Below are 16938 nucleotides of genomic sequence, written 5' to 3' on the forward strand. Positions count from 1 at the left end.
AAACCAGGGAGTGTTTGAAATTTAAAAATTCACTTTTTAAAAAATTAAAAAAATTTTTTTTTTTTTTTTTTTTTTTTTTTTGAAATTGTGACTACATCTTGACAGTGAGATAATCTGTGAAAACAAGGTCCTTTGGCTCTGGTTGTTTCTGACTGAGCAGTGTTTTTTCCTGCTGGTGGCAGTCCAAATCCCAAGAAAATAAAAATTATAGCAAAATCTATACTTATTTCATGTGACTGAGGCCAAACTGTTGTGTTCACAGCCAAACAGACTTTAAAAAGAAACTGGAAGAGTTGAAAGGAAATAATATAAAAAAAAATCTAAGAAGTGGCAACAATCTATCCATTAGTTAATATGAACAGACTTTTTCTGCAGGTGGCAGTAGGAACATCGTTTTTTTTTCTTCAGCAGATTCAGTCCCATATTATGTCAGGACATAGTGACTTTTTTTTTTCAAACATGTACAGAAAAAAGTTTTACTGCAGCTTTAACAAGCAGCTTCTTTACACCGATTGCTCTATTTGTCATTTTTTTTAGATAAACATTTGTCACATTAACAACATAGATCTATTCCTGGAAAGGATGCGTTTAAAACTTGTAGAATTTGGCGTCTCCTCTTGAAATCACATTTGCTCTTCCAGCAGCTCTTGAATTTGAGTGTGCAGCTATTTTTTTTTCATTCGTTTGAGGCAGGTACAGTTGTTTAGTCTTGAGCACAGGTGCAGATTTCAACTTTGACCCCTCAGACTTTCAGAAACGACTTGTGACCCAATGGGTGCACAGCCTGCATCCAAACAACTGCAAAAGTAACACTTTGGAATTCGGCAAATGACGCATGACTAAGTAAATTTTGATAGAAGACGCAGATGAGTTGGAAAGTGTATTTAAGAGATGACATGGATTCTTACAGTCAATACAAGCATTCCTGCTTATTCTTTCCCATGATTTTGAGATTTTGAGTAAGAGGTTTGTTTTTTCTCCCCATCCAATTTGACTGAGCCTGAGCTCATGGGACTTGAATATAACTGCACACCTCACTTCTTGGACTTTTATTTATTTATTTTTTTTCAAATAATCAGAAAACAAATATTTTTTCTTCCATTTCATAACTATGCACTGCTTATGTTGGTCAACAAACAGGGAAGGTTGTGGTTGTAACATGACTAAATGTGGAAAAGCACAATAATGAAAAACAGTTACAACATACTGCAGCTTATGCAGTACTTTGGTATCGGATGAAGACAATAATTACAATAACAAATGTTTTTTCTTTTCCAGATTTGTTACTGAGTTAACTTTCATTAAACTGTAATGTTGAATATTCAACTTTTGTCTAACATAATAATTGCGAGTAAATGCAAATTTCATTAACATGCATTTTTGAAAACAGCTAAGGTTTTGTTTGTCTCCATTTTGAACCAGTGCAACGATTTTTTCTGGCACGCTCACATCATTGCTCCACTGAAAACAAATCTGAATGAAACCTAAATCCATTAGCAAGCACTCACTATGTATACTTGTGAGCTTCAGAGTAGCAGACTTAATGCTCTTATAGATTATAGTGAGGAGTGACAACTCCTCCTTACCAGTCTTTCCATACACATCGACTCACAGCCATGTTTGTCTGGGAAGACACCTGTTTAAACAGGGAAAGCCTGATCCGAGTCTCTGTCTGCATGCATATACAGTATCTACTTGTATTTATGGCTCCTAATAAACTTAAGAGGAGGGTGTTTGTAATTCTCTTGTCCATGAATACACCTATTGGCTGAGAAATGTGGCTCTGAAAGACACTGGAAGTAAGTTTTTGTCTACTAAAACCGTTTCTAGTTGCTCCACGTTATAATCCGTCAGGGCCAAACTGATCACATTCCAGCAGAAACACGAGGTGCATCTCAGGAGTCCAAAGAGTTAGAAAAAAAAAAAAAAAGACGTAAAACAAACAAATGTGCACACATGTAACCTTGACGAAAAAGAATCCTCCCCTATATTTAAAGTACGCTACAGTTTAAGTGAGACGACTTAAATTAATAGTTTTCATCCATTTACAAAGTTAATTTAAAGTCAACTTAACTCAGCTTGCATCTGACTAATTTACACACACCATGATTGGTGTGAATAAACTGAGTAAAGAAGTTCTTCCTGTGTCTGACTTCTATTGTATTTGAGAATAAAAAAATAAAATGAATACATATAATAATAAAAAAGAAAAATAGCTAAGCTTAAAAGTAAAATTAAACAAATGCCTGCATTGCTTTTCTACTGGTCTGTCCTGCACTTCCTCTTGTGATGAACTCTGCATTCAAGAGGGAAGGCCATGTTTGTTTTGCTTTAAAAAGAAAAAAAAAAGTCCCTCAGTACTGCAGCTTATCCCTGGTCTCTGCTTGCACACAACGGCACAGCAGATCCTCGACAAATTGTTCAATGAAGGGGAAACTATAGTGGCTGGAAACAGAAATCAGATAATGTGGTGCTTCTATGAAGATGATGTTGTATTTTATAGCGTCTTTAATGAAGCGTCCAGCATTCTACAGCATTCCCTATACTGTTATGAAAATTTGCAAATATCCATTACAATTTAAAGCAAAGCAAGCTATTCCATGGTAGCTCATCAATAATAGAAGCAAATGATTAAGTTTCCATTGTACTGCTCTATTTGTTGTGCATGTTTTACACGGAACAAACGCCTTATTCCAGCTACCATTTGAACTGCTTTAGAGCAAGTCCTCTCTTGCTTATTAAAACATTCCAAGATTGTTTTTAATTTGACTTCATCAGAAGAACTGCACAGGATGCAAAGTCATAGTGTGCTGTATTGAATTCACTGTTTTCTTCAGTTCAGCAGTGCCTTAACCAGCTTTCTTCTTCTTCAAAATAAAGGAAGCGCATGCACACTCTCCCTGGCGTATTTAGCGTAAGCCAGTGTTTTGGAAACTCAAGCCTGCGGTTAGAGACTCTTAGAGAAGCACCTGGGTGTTCACACACACAAACGCACTACGACCTAACAAAGGGGATCAAAATATCTCTCAGTCGCTCACTTTCTCTCCTCCTCTGTAAATTAATGGGAGCCTCAAGGTTTATCTTCTCAGATCTCTCATTGTATTTTAAGCCGGATCCTGACTGGTCCTCTCAGAATGAGTAACAGCGTGACACGGGATCGTGGCAGAAAATGTTTACTATATTTCATAAGGCCATTGGTTAAAGAATGAGGTGTGAATACCGACTTCTCATCTTACTCAATAGGAAACTCTCACACATACCGACTGTGATCTCCCGCTCTTTCGGGGTGCTACTGGATGAAGGAGCTGTTGCTGTAACTCCTTTTGCAGCTGTGGAGTAAATCCGACTTGAAGAGTAGAAAAAAAAATAAAACGATGCTTTTATGACCATTTGATTGGACATGAAGGCTTTAATTTTTGCTTAAAATCAGATTATGTGCAGTGTTACAAATTGCTTTACGACAAGAATCTTTATATTTAGGACTGTGATCTGAATATTCAACATTTGATGTTCCTTTTTTTAAATGTATAACAACAACTCTTCCAAATGCCTCTTTTCTAGGTCAGAGTGTGACAAGTTTGTACTATGAAAATAATAGTTTTTACTGCACTGATCTGGTTAATTAACCATTTTTTTTGGCTTTGATGTCATACCCATTTTGAAAAGCTTCACATTTCATTAACAGAACAGCTCTCTTTGCTCACCTGAGTGCTTTTGCATCAGTCTGTACAAAAAATGATTTCCATAATTTGCTTTCTTGTGTTGCTCAATTAAATTTCTCTGACAAAATTAGCACGGCTGCTATAAAAAGAAAAGGCCCTGAGTTCAGATGATTGGCCATGTCTCTATAATGTCCTCTGGCAAACCTCAGAAGCCTTCACAGATCAACTGCATTTATAGTCATATAAGATTGCACACAGGTGTACTCTATTTATTGAAACGGTCACTTTTAAAGGAAATTGGTTTCACCATCTGTGTCCAGCTCAAATGGTTTTACTACTTCCTTAGCATATCAATGTTTTGCTGATAATGAACCATCATTTGACTCAGGTGTTTCCAACCTAAAAGAAATAAAAATAAACTAAAACATACAAGACACCGGCCCTAAGGACTGACTTTGGGTGCCCCTGAGTTACACTGTATTTCATTTAGGGGTATCAGAATAAAGGATATATTATAAAAGTGCACTTTACACTTTTTCCATTTTTCCTTATGAAAAAATTCAAGTATTCTTTTCTTCCCACGTAGCAGTTTTGCGCTACGTTGTGGTTGTCTGTAACCATGAGTTTCCAACTGCTTACATAACATTCTCATAGTTTGTGGCTTTAAGATTGCAGGATGTGAAAAGGTTAAAGTGGCATTGACAATTTTGCCTGACACAGTGTACATAGATAAAAAGCAAAACAATTGAACTCCTTTGCATTTCTCTTTCAAAGCAACTCACCTTAGCTGTCATGTCAGCTCTAGGTGTGGAACATCCTAGTCAGGCATGTTGGTCACAAACAGGAAAGACACAAAAACACCCAGACTCATCACCATCCGCTCTTGCTCACAATCTGACAGTCAGTGTGAGATCCTAACTACGAGAGAAAAGTCAACCAAGGATCAAATAGGCAACCCTCTTTGTTGACATATTGGATCTCTTTGTAACTGCAAGGGACTGTACAGGCTAGCCTTCACAGTTTAATCTTTTTCTACATTATTAATCTTGAAGTTAAGTTCAAGTTTATTTTAAAGAATTTTGACAATACGTGTCCATATAAAAAAGTTTTGGATATACTATTTTCCGTTTTGAGGAGCTCGGACACTTTTTTTTTTTTTTCCGTACAGTGAATATTGTAGCTTGAATCTCTCCCACACTTTGTACCATGAAGAATTAAGTTGTGGGGGGAGATGCAGCTTCTGTCATCACTTGAGAGAACATGCTGGAGGAGGATTCTTCCCACAAACTCCAAAGATATAAGATGATCCCTGACACACGATGAATTGTAACCCTATAAACATACTCGCTCAAACAGCCATTGGTCTGTGGGAAAAAAAACAGTGAGCAAAGAGATAATAGCGTTTTCAGGCAAGGTTAAGACACAAAACAATGCAAAGATGTTTAGCCGGCTTTGAATGTTTTGTTACTTGACAACAGGATTCTTCACAGATCCTGTACAATAAAAGAAGATCACGCAAGGCTTGCTTTGAAAGGAAAACCCTTTATGCATTTCAGTGTTTATAGGAAAACGCCATCACTAATGAAGCAGAATAGACAAAGGACCTCCGACACAAAAGGTATTGATTCATTCATGAGGGCTTCCAAAGTGACGATGATGGAGAAAAAAAAAAAAGCCAAAAAGAAAAACTCAGAAAGTGGCTGGATGAACGTTAGAGTTGAAATGTCTTTGTTGCCTGAGGAGCCTTCTACGGTTGGAAATTTACCCCCATCATGATCAAAGCCAAAGATACAAACATGTACACAAAAAAGTCAAACAGCCCTAAGCCTTCTGGGAGTGAGGCTCCAGCAGAGCTGCAGCATTGTTGCAGTTGGCTGCAGGTGTCGAGAACTTTCTCTGCTCAGTGCCGACTGTTGTGACAATTTCCTCTTAAGGTCAGAAAATCATCTTACAAACACTTCCCTTATCACACAGACTGAAAAAAAAAGAAAATAGAGCTCCAGCTTAAAAAAAAAAAAGTTCATTTGTCACATGCAATCCAATTATGTTTGTCAAACTTAATTTATTTACATTTGCTTTTAACAAATGAACTCAGTTTTTTCAAGTTGGATCAACTTTTTTTCTTCACTTCAATGCACTAAATGTTTTGAATGCCCACGGCCAGAGAGAGAAAGACCTTAAGATGTCTGTCAACTGGGGAAAAAGCAGTGTGGTAAAGATTCCTTGCATTTGCGAGTGTGTGTGTGTTCCCTTTTGTGTGTGTCAAGGCAACGCAGGGGCAGTCAGGGACACTGAGGAAGAAACGGGCCTGCTGTCCTTTGAACTTGATCTTGAAAAGAAAGCGGTCTTCGCTTCCTGCCAAATACGCTTAGCAACTCATGCCTTCCAGCTCCAGACAGCTCTAACTGGTTTAAACAAAAAAAAAAGAGCCTTAAACCACTTATTAAGTCAACAAAAGCATCCAGCTTGATTGTACACACTCTTCTGAAATAACCTGATGGTGACAGATCCATTTATCAATGAAGCTGTTATTTCTATTGATGTTCATATATGTTTCAACTCCTGGTTACAAAAAAAAAAATGTGGCAGAGATCTGACTTTGCAAAACGATATTTCTTTCAGAAAGCTTCAGAAAAAAAAAATATACAGTTTGCATTGTTGTCAAGTGAAACAATGTATCTGGATTTGAATATGCACTAGTCTCCAGACTTGAAAAGACACTTTGCTGGTTCAAGGTTAGGACGCTTTGGTACTCTGATAGTTACCCTGAAGTTATAAGTCGTTTAAACTGTTTATGGGTTAATAATGTGATACAGAAATAAGGTAAGAGCTTTCTGTGAGATTTTATCCAACCAACCAGTAAGAGACTGAATTAAATACTACTACTACTACTACTAATAATAATAATAATAATAATAATAATAATAATAATAATAACAACAACAACAAAATTACTGCTGTTTCACACTGCAACGATGGGTATCCTGCAGTGAATGTGTAGGAGTCAGAGGGAAGTTTGAGAGGCCGTAAGTGGGGACTGAGTAGCTCCATTATCAGCACGCTGATAAAAGATGTCTGTGTTTGTGCATGTAGGTGTGTGTGTGTGTGTTCAGAATGGCTCAGTGCTTTCCCTGCCTCTGCTTATCACCGCTAATTAAAACATTTGGATTCCCCTGGACTGCTCTGGAGGAGTGTGTGTCTGTCCCAGCATGTGTGTGGGAGATGTGATGTGAGAGTGGTGAGGAGTCAAGGAAGGAAGTGTTGCAACTTGAAAAACTGCCTGTCTCCCTCAATGGACAGAGGATCATGGGGAAAACTCAACCTCTTTAACAGATTAATATGCTGTTTCTACTCCTAGTTGTGCACACACACGCACATGCACACACATGCACCATTTTCATCTATCTGACTAGCTGTGAGTTCATACGGATGTTTATAGAATGGGTTATTTCATGAATGCAGGTCTCAGCTAACATGCTGAGACGTGGGTTTGGTACAGAGAAAGTAGGTCGTGGAAGCTTACGGCACAATGACATAACTGGATGAGGTTGCTGCTCAAGGTGCAAAGACAGAGCAATGCAAGTCAAATGTTTGTTAATGTTATAGTGCATAGTAGAGGCATGGGGTAGATGATGAATATATTTAATGAGAATGATGAACAAAAAAACGTAGAAAAACTACAGGGAGCCAGGAGGGAACACAAACCATAAATCCGAGGGAAACAGGAGTAATGACGTTAAACAGGAGGAACCAGCAAGGAGTAACTGAGAAAGAGTTGTATATACTGGGGAGGTTGATTACTGAACAAGGAACAGATGGATGATTAGAGTTGTAGGTGTGAAGGAAGAGAGAGTGAGAAAGTGACACAGGGAGGTGAGGGAAGGAACAGAGAGGACTAGGAAATAAATCTAAAACACAAAATCATGACTAGACCTAAGAAACCCAATTAAACTAGAGTAACAAAGACTAACTAGACAAGAAATACACTAGAATCACTAAGACAGAACTCAACCAAACTAAAACAGAAACACAGCTGATCTAATCCAAGAAAAGGAACAAAGGAGCACAGAAAATAACAAACCCCAAAACCACCCCAAACAAGCCAATATCCTGACAGTGACATGAACCTGGACAGGCTGTTCAGGGCTAAAACTAAACGCCCCAATGGGGCAAAATTTACAACAATTCTACGAAGAAGAATGGGTCAAAATTTCTCAAAAGAAATTTAAAGACTCCGTAGTAGTTTTCTTATTTTACATATTATACCTTACTGAACAATAATCGTTGTGGTTTTAACCTTTTTCATGTGATATCCCTGCATGCAACTGTTTGACGTCACAGTTTAGCAGATTTCTAACAGAGAACAGAAAAATTTATGTGGTATTAGAATTGCAGTGTTTTGCAAAAGAATATTCACACATCTTGAATCATTTCCACATTTCCTTAAATTACAAACAAATCATATACTTTTTTTTTTTTTTACAATTTGCTAACATGAAATAGAGCACAGCTGTAAAATGGAGAGAAAGGGATGCAGGATTTCCAAAATTTGTGGCAGGAAAGTAGTGTGAAACAAATCATCCCCAACATGAAACATGGCAGTTCAAGCATATGTGGAAGCAAAGTTGAAAACTGATTTTCATTGTCACTGTTTGTCCAATCTGACTGACCTTGGGCTATTTGTCAACAAAGAATGTCTCTAAAAACATGCAAAGCTAGTAGAGACGTATTTCAAAAGCTGCGACTGCAGCAAAAATGTGATTTGATGTATTAACTCAGGAGGGATAACACAAATGCATGCTATTTTTCTCATGTTTATTTGTAAACCTTTCCAAAAAATATTTCATACCATTTCACAATTATGTAATATCATATGGTTGTTGCTCTTATAAAAACAATAAACATTCAAATTTATGTTTACAATGTAATAAATGTAAAGAAAAAGAAAAAAGAAAAAAAAAGAAAATGGGTGTGAACATTTTCAGAAAATAATAATAATAAAAAAAGATAGTTGATGTACACCTTCATCTAAAAATTAAAGTTCAGTAAAGGAACATTTGTCAACAACCAGGACCCCATTTCCTCCCTCCTCCATGAACTCGTTCAATGCATTTTACATTTTGAGGCCTCAGGCTCATCCACATTACTTCTGCTGTTTTTCTCTTATTTGTTGAGGGCTGGATCATCTCTTTGGCTTTCTGATTCTGTCAATGTCCACGCGTTCTCCCCCTGCTCTCACAAACAGAGAGACAAGACCACTGCAGTTATTTACCCGCTTAGTTCTGAAGCATCTTAACTACACCTCTGCTTGAAAATGTAAACAGCACAATTGTTAAACAGACATCACAGTCACCAGCTAGTTCTCAGCGTCATATTTTATTTCACTGGTACGAAAGTATTCTAATTACCGTAATAATACTTTTTTTTTTTTCACGGCAGCTCTGTTGCAAGACGGCATTTTCACCGACATGTCAAACAGAACAATATGCGCTGATTACATGAAATCCTATCAAATTGTGCAGAAAGGAGGGATGTTTGATTCCTTTGGAAAGCAGGAGAGCTTATAAGTGCTGATGTGGCTGCTGTGTGATGGATGTGTCTCCCCCAGGGGGAGTCGATGTCTTTTAGCTTTACTGTAAATGTTTACATTCCTGCATTCGCTGATGCTATCTGCTAATAGTTTCTAGGACTAGCCTGGAGAGTTGTCTGGGTGGGATTATTCGTAACGTGTGCGTGTGTGTGCATGTAAGTGAGGGTCAAAAGGATGCAGCTCCGTCTTTAAATAGAGGCATCAGCCGCGACACCTGCCTGTCCTGAGACTTGACCTGCGTCCGCAGAGGGGTCGGCACGGAAACAACAGGAACGCACGCCGCTGCACCACATACACCCATAAAATATCCAGGTTAAAGGTTCTGATTAATAATTAGTCACAGTTTTGGTCTTTTTGTGACAGACTTGACGCTCCCACTGTGTCGCGCGAGCTCTAAATCCATTCATGTAGGTCAGTGGCCTTGGACGGGCCATTGTGTGGGGAAGCTGCACTTAAATCAACCGGCGTCTCGAAGACATTATTCCTGCAACAATAAGAACATCAGAAATTAGTCACTGCTGCTGCCCAGGTGACATGCGAGGATACTCAGTCAATAGATGTGTATCTTGAAAGAACAGCCAAGCGAAGCGTGGATTAGGTGGGGACCTCCATTCCTGCGTTGCAGAGCAGAGAGGCTGCCCCACCCCGCAGACCTTTATCTCAACTCAGAAATCCTCAGAAACACAAAGACAGCAGGATATTACTTGTCTCTGCTGGCTTCAATATTCATTGTTCAAATCTACCTTTTAATACTTGCTGTCTTATGTAAGTTGCTCAACATGGTGTTGAGAATTCAATGGAGCAGACAAACTTCTTCATCTTCTGGTTGCCCTCTGGTATGCCAAATATATATATAATTAACAGTAATTAACAGCTCAGAAAAGACACATGAGCAAGACCCGTTTATGAACAAAGTAAGTTGTTTTTTTTTTTTTTTAGGATTCCTTGTGAAGCACATTCCTGTGGAAAGGCAGTTGGTGTTTACATGGGGGTGACCTCTGATGGAAGTGGTGAAATTTAACCAGCCTAACTGGAATTGAAGTTATACAACTTCTCTGTTTTATAAGCAGCAGATTAGATTAAGTGAAGCTCAATAGACATAATTATGGGGATTACCCCGGTGATTCATCAGAGATGCCTGAACTGAGATTAGACTTACAGCTCAGCAATTCAACTCTGTGACATACGAACAAACACCAAAAAGGATTCATTAACAGTTATTAAATTAACACTTGCTCTTTTTTTTTTTTTTTTTTTTCCATTTTTCTAGCTTGGTGACAAAGAATCAGTTTCCCTCTGTCCATATTTGTCTGTCTTCCCTCATTATGACTTACTTTCCAGCACAGAAAGGAAGTAATTATTAAAGGTTGTACAAATGTTCTTCAGGCTTTCAGCATGCAAATATATTCACAGTGTCTGTGCTATCTGATACTAACCAAGTGAGAGCTGTGTTTGTAAGCTGCAAGTGCATTTGAATAATGGCATCGGTACAGAGGACCAACATACTGTATGTCATGCATGGAGAAATAAGCATGATAACAAACGTATTTACTAGCTGTATTTTGTCTCCAAAAACACGTTTGTGTCACAAAGCAACATTCTTTAACCAAAAGCTACCACTTAAACGATATTGCATAATCAGGAAATTGTTTCTTTTGGGGTTGGGTCTTCTTGCTTTATAACTAAAAAAAAAAAGAGAGGTTAGAATGTGGTATGAGCTTTGGGATTGTTTGTGTTCATAGTATGATACATGTTTTTATGTGCATAGCCATATTTTCTTGAGCCTAAAGATCTAGATTTGAATCTGCCTAGTCTTATCTAACTCTTCCAACATCCAGATGCATTTTTGAGTGTGTCATAGTTGCAGAAATGGTGTAGACTGAGCTCATATGTTTAGTTTATTCAATATTAAACCAGGACAAGTCTGCTTGCTTATTTTTGCTTAATCAAAATAATGAGTCGAAGTAGAATGGCAAGCAAAGCAGAAGACGTAAAATGTGAAACAAATTAAAGTCCATGACCTTCCATGCCCTGCTGCCTTTGAAAGCAGACTAATATCACTCTATAAACAAACTCTGTCTGCATGCAAAGTGTTGCAAAATATCATGTTGGAGTTAATTCTTCAGTGACAGGTTGACACACTGCTCTCACACACGATCCATTTCTCTTTTGCATTACTGTAATAACTAAAACACTTACATAACAAACACTTTTTATATCCACGGTTGCAAAAACTGTAGAGTGCTTTAAATGGTTTGCTAATTTTCTACCCCTCCAACTTTATTTGGACTTTTGTCGTGTTTCACAAAATCTAGTGCATTTCACTGCGATTTTATGACTAACGTAAATTAGTGCATAATTGTAAAGTTGAGAGAAGTTACACAATATTTCACTATCTTTTCAGGCCTAAAACTCCAAGAAGTTTGTGCTGCATTTTTGTTCAGCCCCTCTTCATTCTAATACCCTGTAGTAAAATCCAGTAGAAGTAACTGCCATCAGAAAGCCACATGCATAGCATTTAATCTCAGAGTAACATTTGTTTTGTGAAAGTCTCAGATGTTTCTTAGAGAACATTATTGAACAAACAGCCTCATCTATACGTAGGAGGAGGCTAAATGTTAAAACTAAAAGATAAAACAAAAATCTTCCAGTTATTAGAATTTAAAGATTTTTATTTTTTATTTTTATCAAGAGCGAAGTCTCCTGCTTCCAGCAGTTTGATGGGTTCCTCCCCCTCCTGGTGTTGCAACCAGGTGTGTAAAGGGGCAGCATTAAATATTTTGTAACACAATCAAGTGACTATGTTACCTTCACTTGTTTTAAAATTGCTATAGGTATCAAATACGACTAAAAGAAAAAGAAATTTGCAACAGTTCTTAGAGGTGTTGGACAGAGTAGTTTGCATTAGAAGCTCATCAGACTCGCAGGTCCACCAGGTGTTTGCTAATTGCTGCTAACGCTAGTCTGGGGGAGCTGAGTGAGGGACATGTGGGGGAAAGGGAGCTCACACCATAATGGTTCCCACAACAGAGTAAATGATTTCTCAAATATGCATGAAAGAGTAAAAGCAACAATCTATGTATGTTTTTAATGAAACATACATAGTGGCATGAGCCCTCCCACCTTCCGCCCAGTTGTGACATCCCACCCACCCCTCCGCTCTTACAACCGCAGAATCTGAATGTGTGAACAAATATGTTATTGCTTATTTCAAACACGTTTGCTTTGCTACATCACTTTGAAATATTTCACAAAACAGTTTTTATGAAAATCTATTACTTTAGTTGAATTTTGCATCGCTACAGTTTGGACAAATTTGTGTTTATCCAAAGACATGACATTAAAAAATAATCTAATGTCCAAATATACTCCACGTCTTACTGTTTTTGTCTTGCAAAACATCACAAAAACTATCCGTAATATTCCACTTCATAGGGATACATTATTGAGTGTTTGTTTTCTTTTATTATCTATGGATATTTATAAGCATTTTTTTGTTTTAATATAGATTTTATAAGTTGGGATAAAAGGAGCAGTAGGTTCTATTTTACATCAAAGCATTTTAATGTCACAGCATGTCAACAGGTTTAGTTATGAATACGCTCTTCCACTTGAGTAGGAATTATGTTTTTCTTTTTTTTCTTTTTTTTCGTTTCAGTCGTGGTCATTGCACCAATTCCTTCAACATGAGGGTGTTTTCCTGTCAGTAAAACAGTGATTAATGTGTGCTTCCCTGTATGGGGGGGCGAAGTTGGATGGTACAACATCTTCATGGTTCATTTGCCCTCTCTGACTCATTCATCCACAACTGGGAAAAGAACTAAACAACGCACTCCTTTGTTGTCGCACAAAACACAGTTTTATACACAAGAGTTGTGAACATTAAGCTCAAAGACATATAACTGAAGTGTTAAAATACTAAAAAACAACATTTTAGATGCAGAAACAAATCACACAGACAACAACAAAAAAAAAAGATTTGGTCCTTACTGATTAAATATTTTATAAGGAACAAAACCCCTTCAACACCAACATGTGTTAATGTTGGTGTTTCGTGAAGTTTTAATGATCATTAACTATGCCCCATGAGGAAAATCAACAACTAAATTTGTGAAAGATGTGCACTAGATGTCATTCATAAAGACAAGATTTTTACTCCCAAATAGGTTTAGAAATCGTACTCAGGTGGATTATGGAGGATTGAAGAAGCTGCTGCAGTGAGAACATAAAATCCCCATGTGGAAATGCAAACTATATGCTGGGAATAAACTTCAGAAACTGTTACATGTTGAGACAACATGATTCTTTTTTCTTCTCATATATTTTGAGGTAGGCAATATGTTGGCAGTTCTTAGCACTGTTGAATTGCATCAAAAAAAAAAAATCCTAGGTTTGAATTGGGTCTTTCTAAATGGAGTTTGTATGTTCTTCCCTTGAGTGGGTTCTCTCCAGGTACTCTGGCTTCCTCTCACGGTTAACAATTTGCTGTCGGAGCAGAGCTGGTCTGAGGTTTGTTTTTTGTATTCATTTATGATGGACTGGTGACTTGTACAGACTGTAATCCGCTTCTCGTCCAATGACCGCTAGAGGCACCAGAGACCCATTACTGGTTTAAAACTCAGCAAACTCTTCATAAAGTTTATTTGTACAATCCCAAAACAAATAAAACGTGTATCACAAGCGTTTTGTTTGGTTTTCTCTTTAAGGAAATAGGAAAAATTAAATATTCAAATGTACAGTATAAAATAGCGGAGAATCGGAACATTTCTTTATGGTGGAATAAAGGATTTTTGGACCGTCTCTGGAATCAATTCACCAAGGGTTTGATGAAATGAAAGTGGGTGAAGTTTTTCTGCTCTCCCAAATTTAGGAGAGTTACTTCTACAGCAAAAATGAAAAAAAAAAAAATAATGCATCATTATTTCCGTTTTCTGACCACCAGTATGAGCTGTGCGCAACTCAAATAATTTCAAAATTAAATCTTGGAGATCTTAAAGAAAGTGTCTAACTTTGAAAAACGCACCTAAAATATTTTTCTGCATTTTGTTTATTTCCATAATGTCTTTCAAATGTTCACTTTCTGTTTTGTTTTTTTTGTTTGTTTGTTTGTTTTTGTTTTTTTTGTTTTGTTTTTTTTATTTTAATTAAGTTCCATTTAAAATTGATTTTTTTGCAGAAGGGCGTAAAAAAGATTTTCTACAAAGGTTCACATGTGAACTTTGCATGACACACAAACATTAGAACGTTCCTCCATATAACCTGTCAGTGCTGTAGGGCTGGTAGCATTGGTGTAGGTAGGGCTGCTGGTACTGATAGCCGTGGTACAGTGGCACAGTGGCGGGAAGATGGGCTCCACTGCCCGGAATCCACTGCTTTTGGTCGTTTCTCACCAGCACTTTAACCGCCACGGTCTTTGGTGAGCCGAGCGTCGCCAGGTCAGTGGCCAGCTGGCGCCGTTTCGTTTTGTATCTCCGGTTCTGGAACCAGATTTTCACCTGTGTCTCCGTGAGTTTCAAGGCGCATGCCAGGTCTGCCCGCTCGGGACCAGAGAGGTACCTCTGGGCGCTGAAGCGGCGCTCCAGCTCGTGGACCTGCTCGTGGGAGAAAGCCGCTCTGGAGCGCTTCTTCGCGGCGGCGCAGTGGCGCTCCTCGGGGGAACAGCTGGATGTCTCCCCGCCGTGGTGGTAGTGATGGTGAAAGCCCTTCATTCCTGCTTCCGCCTGGTTCCTTTGCCGCTTGTTCTGCTCCACATACTGCATGCCTGCACGCTCTGCGGTACCTGACAACAATAACAAGTCAATTATTAAAGTTTTTTTTTTTCCCTTATTAAGCTGAATAAAGCCAGTATATGACACTATGTGAAACTGAAAATCAATGAAGAAAACTAATCTTAAATGCCATTTACACCATCACAACCAGACGGCTTCCGAACGGTTTTCCATCATGTCAAGACATTTAAAAGCAACACAACCTACTCTAAAAATGATAATAATAACAAAATAAATAAATAAATAAATTATATTAAGCTTAAAATGACTTGTCAATTTTTTTTTGTTTTAAAATATTCTCCAGTGACATTTGATATTTAAGATAAGCTGAAAAAAATTGGCTCCTTTAATTTTTAAGGTCAGATATTTAGCCGAAGCAATTGCACAAACCTGCCCCTCTAATAAGACAAATACAAAGTGTATTTTCCATTCCCCACCTCTTTTTGAATTTTGTTTTTATTTTAGTCATTTTTCAGACATGAATTAGGTGCAACGCCACAGTTTAAAAAGATAAAATAGTCAAATTTAAATAAATTATAAATGAAAACCTTACATTCTCTGAACTGAGTCGCAGCCCTTCCTTCGTTCCTGCCGGTGCCGGATCGGTGACTTTCAGATACGCGTTTGCCAGGAGAAAGTCTTTTCTGAATGGCGCTATCAAAGCCCGCGCGCAAATTGCGCGCAAGTGCGCAAAGCTCCTCTGCAGCTGTGCTGCCGGGATTCCCACAGGGAGCCTCCAGGCCGGTGAGAATGTCTTTGATTAAGAAGGTTGAAAACTTCGATGTCATGATGCACTGGAAGACCACAAGTAACTGTGTCCAAACTCTACACTGCAGCTCATGGAGGCATCAAGTCATGAGCAGCTCCAAAGTAAGCCTCTCGATCAGCTGTCTCCCTATTGCTTTCATTTATTTGCCGTCAAACGAGTCCAGTCCCTTAATGAGAAGTCTGTGCAAGAAACTGCCACGAGTTTAACTGTCCTCGATAAGAGCTTAAGTGAAAACGCGATAGGTTTTCTCCTCCTGCCCCGTCATTAGCGCCGCCCCGTTACAACCTTGGTGCAGCTTGCACAGAAGAAAAGCGATTCTGCATCTGAGAAATTATAAAAGCGACTTCAGTTCTGTTTAGCTGTATCTTACTGATTCAGTTTAAATGCAAGTATATCAAAAGTCTCTTCACAAAGTTTTTGCTCATAAAATTCAATGAGCAAAAATGCCCATTTCATCTACCCGAAAATCTCAAAATGATGTAATGAAAAAATATGTAAATGAAATAAACTGAAGCGGACCCTCAACAAAGACAAAACACACTATACACACTATTCTTGTGAAACAGAGTATATAGCTTTATTTGTGTGCTAAATATAAATAAAATTTCTCAATAAATGTAGTGCATAAAATGAATTAAGCGTTTGTAAATAGGCGCCCCATCCATTAACGTACCTCTTTAAATAACCTGACATAAACCTGATTTTTGAAACTATTTATTTTTGTTTGTCAATAAAAACGAGACATCCATTAAGCTCAAATGAGCGATTGTAGCGCCGCCATGTGGGGAAGATTCTTGGCTTCCAAGCTAAGTGCAAATAAAAATAAGTGATAACAGCCCCCACCCAAATGGACAGATAGGCTATTACACAATCAGCAAGCCTAGCTCCAAGTTAAGGAGATGTGATGACAGATGCAGAGATTTGTCTACTCCATGGGTCTTTGTGTTCTTCCTCTGACTAACCAGATAAATCTCTCTGCTTTCCACAGAACCAGATCTGGTCAGGGTGTCACAACACGTCTGAGGGAAAATATGGATTTTTTATTTTTATTTTCTATTTTTATTTATTTATTTATTTAGTGCACTATCGTAATTTCAATCCTTGCAAGTTAATTAAGCAAAGCTGGTTAAACAGTTAGCCAACTTTACT

The 16938-nt window shown here is 37.9% G+C and overlaps 1 protein-coding gene across 1 annotated transcript; it reads right to left on the reverse strand.

The window, feature by feature from the left end:
- Positions 1–8470: 8470 nt before the first annotated feature.
- nkx3.3 (NK3 homeobox 3) lies at positions 8471–15990 on the reverse strand. The gene is made up of 3 exons (XM_015032150.1): positions 15574–15990; positions 14512–15031; positions 8471–9736 (listed from the first exon to the last, which is right to left on the reverse strand). Exons 1-3 carry the CDS (start codon positions 15806–15808, stop codon positions 9646–9648), a joined length of 846 nt encoding a protein of 281 aa, XP_014887636.1. The 5' UTR covers positions 15809–15990; the 3' UTR covers positions 8471–9645.
- Positions 15991–16938: the final 948 nt, after the last annotated feature.

The sequence above is a fragment of the Poecilia latipinna genome, unplaced genomic scaffold (genome assembly GCF_001443285.1).
Source record: "Poecilia latipinna isolate Pla-1442-1.1 unplaced genomic scaffold, P_latipinna-1.0 Scaffold232, whole genome shotgun sequence".
NCBI lineage: Eukaryota > Metazoa > Chordata > Actinopteri > Cyprinodontiformes > Poeciliidae > Poecilia > Poecilia latipinna.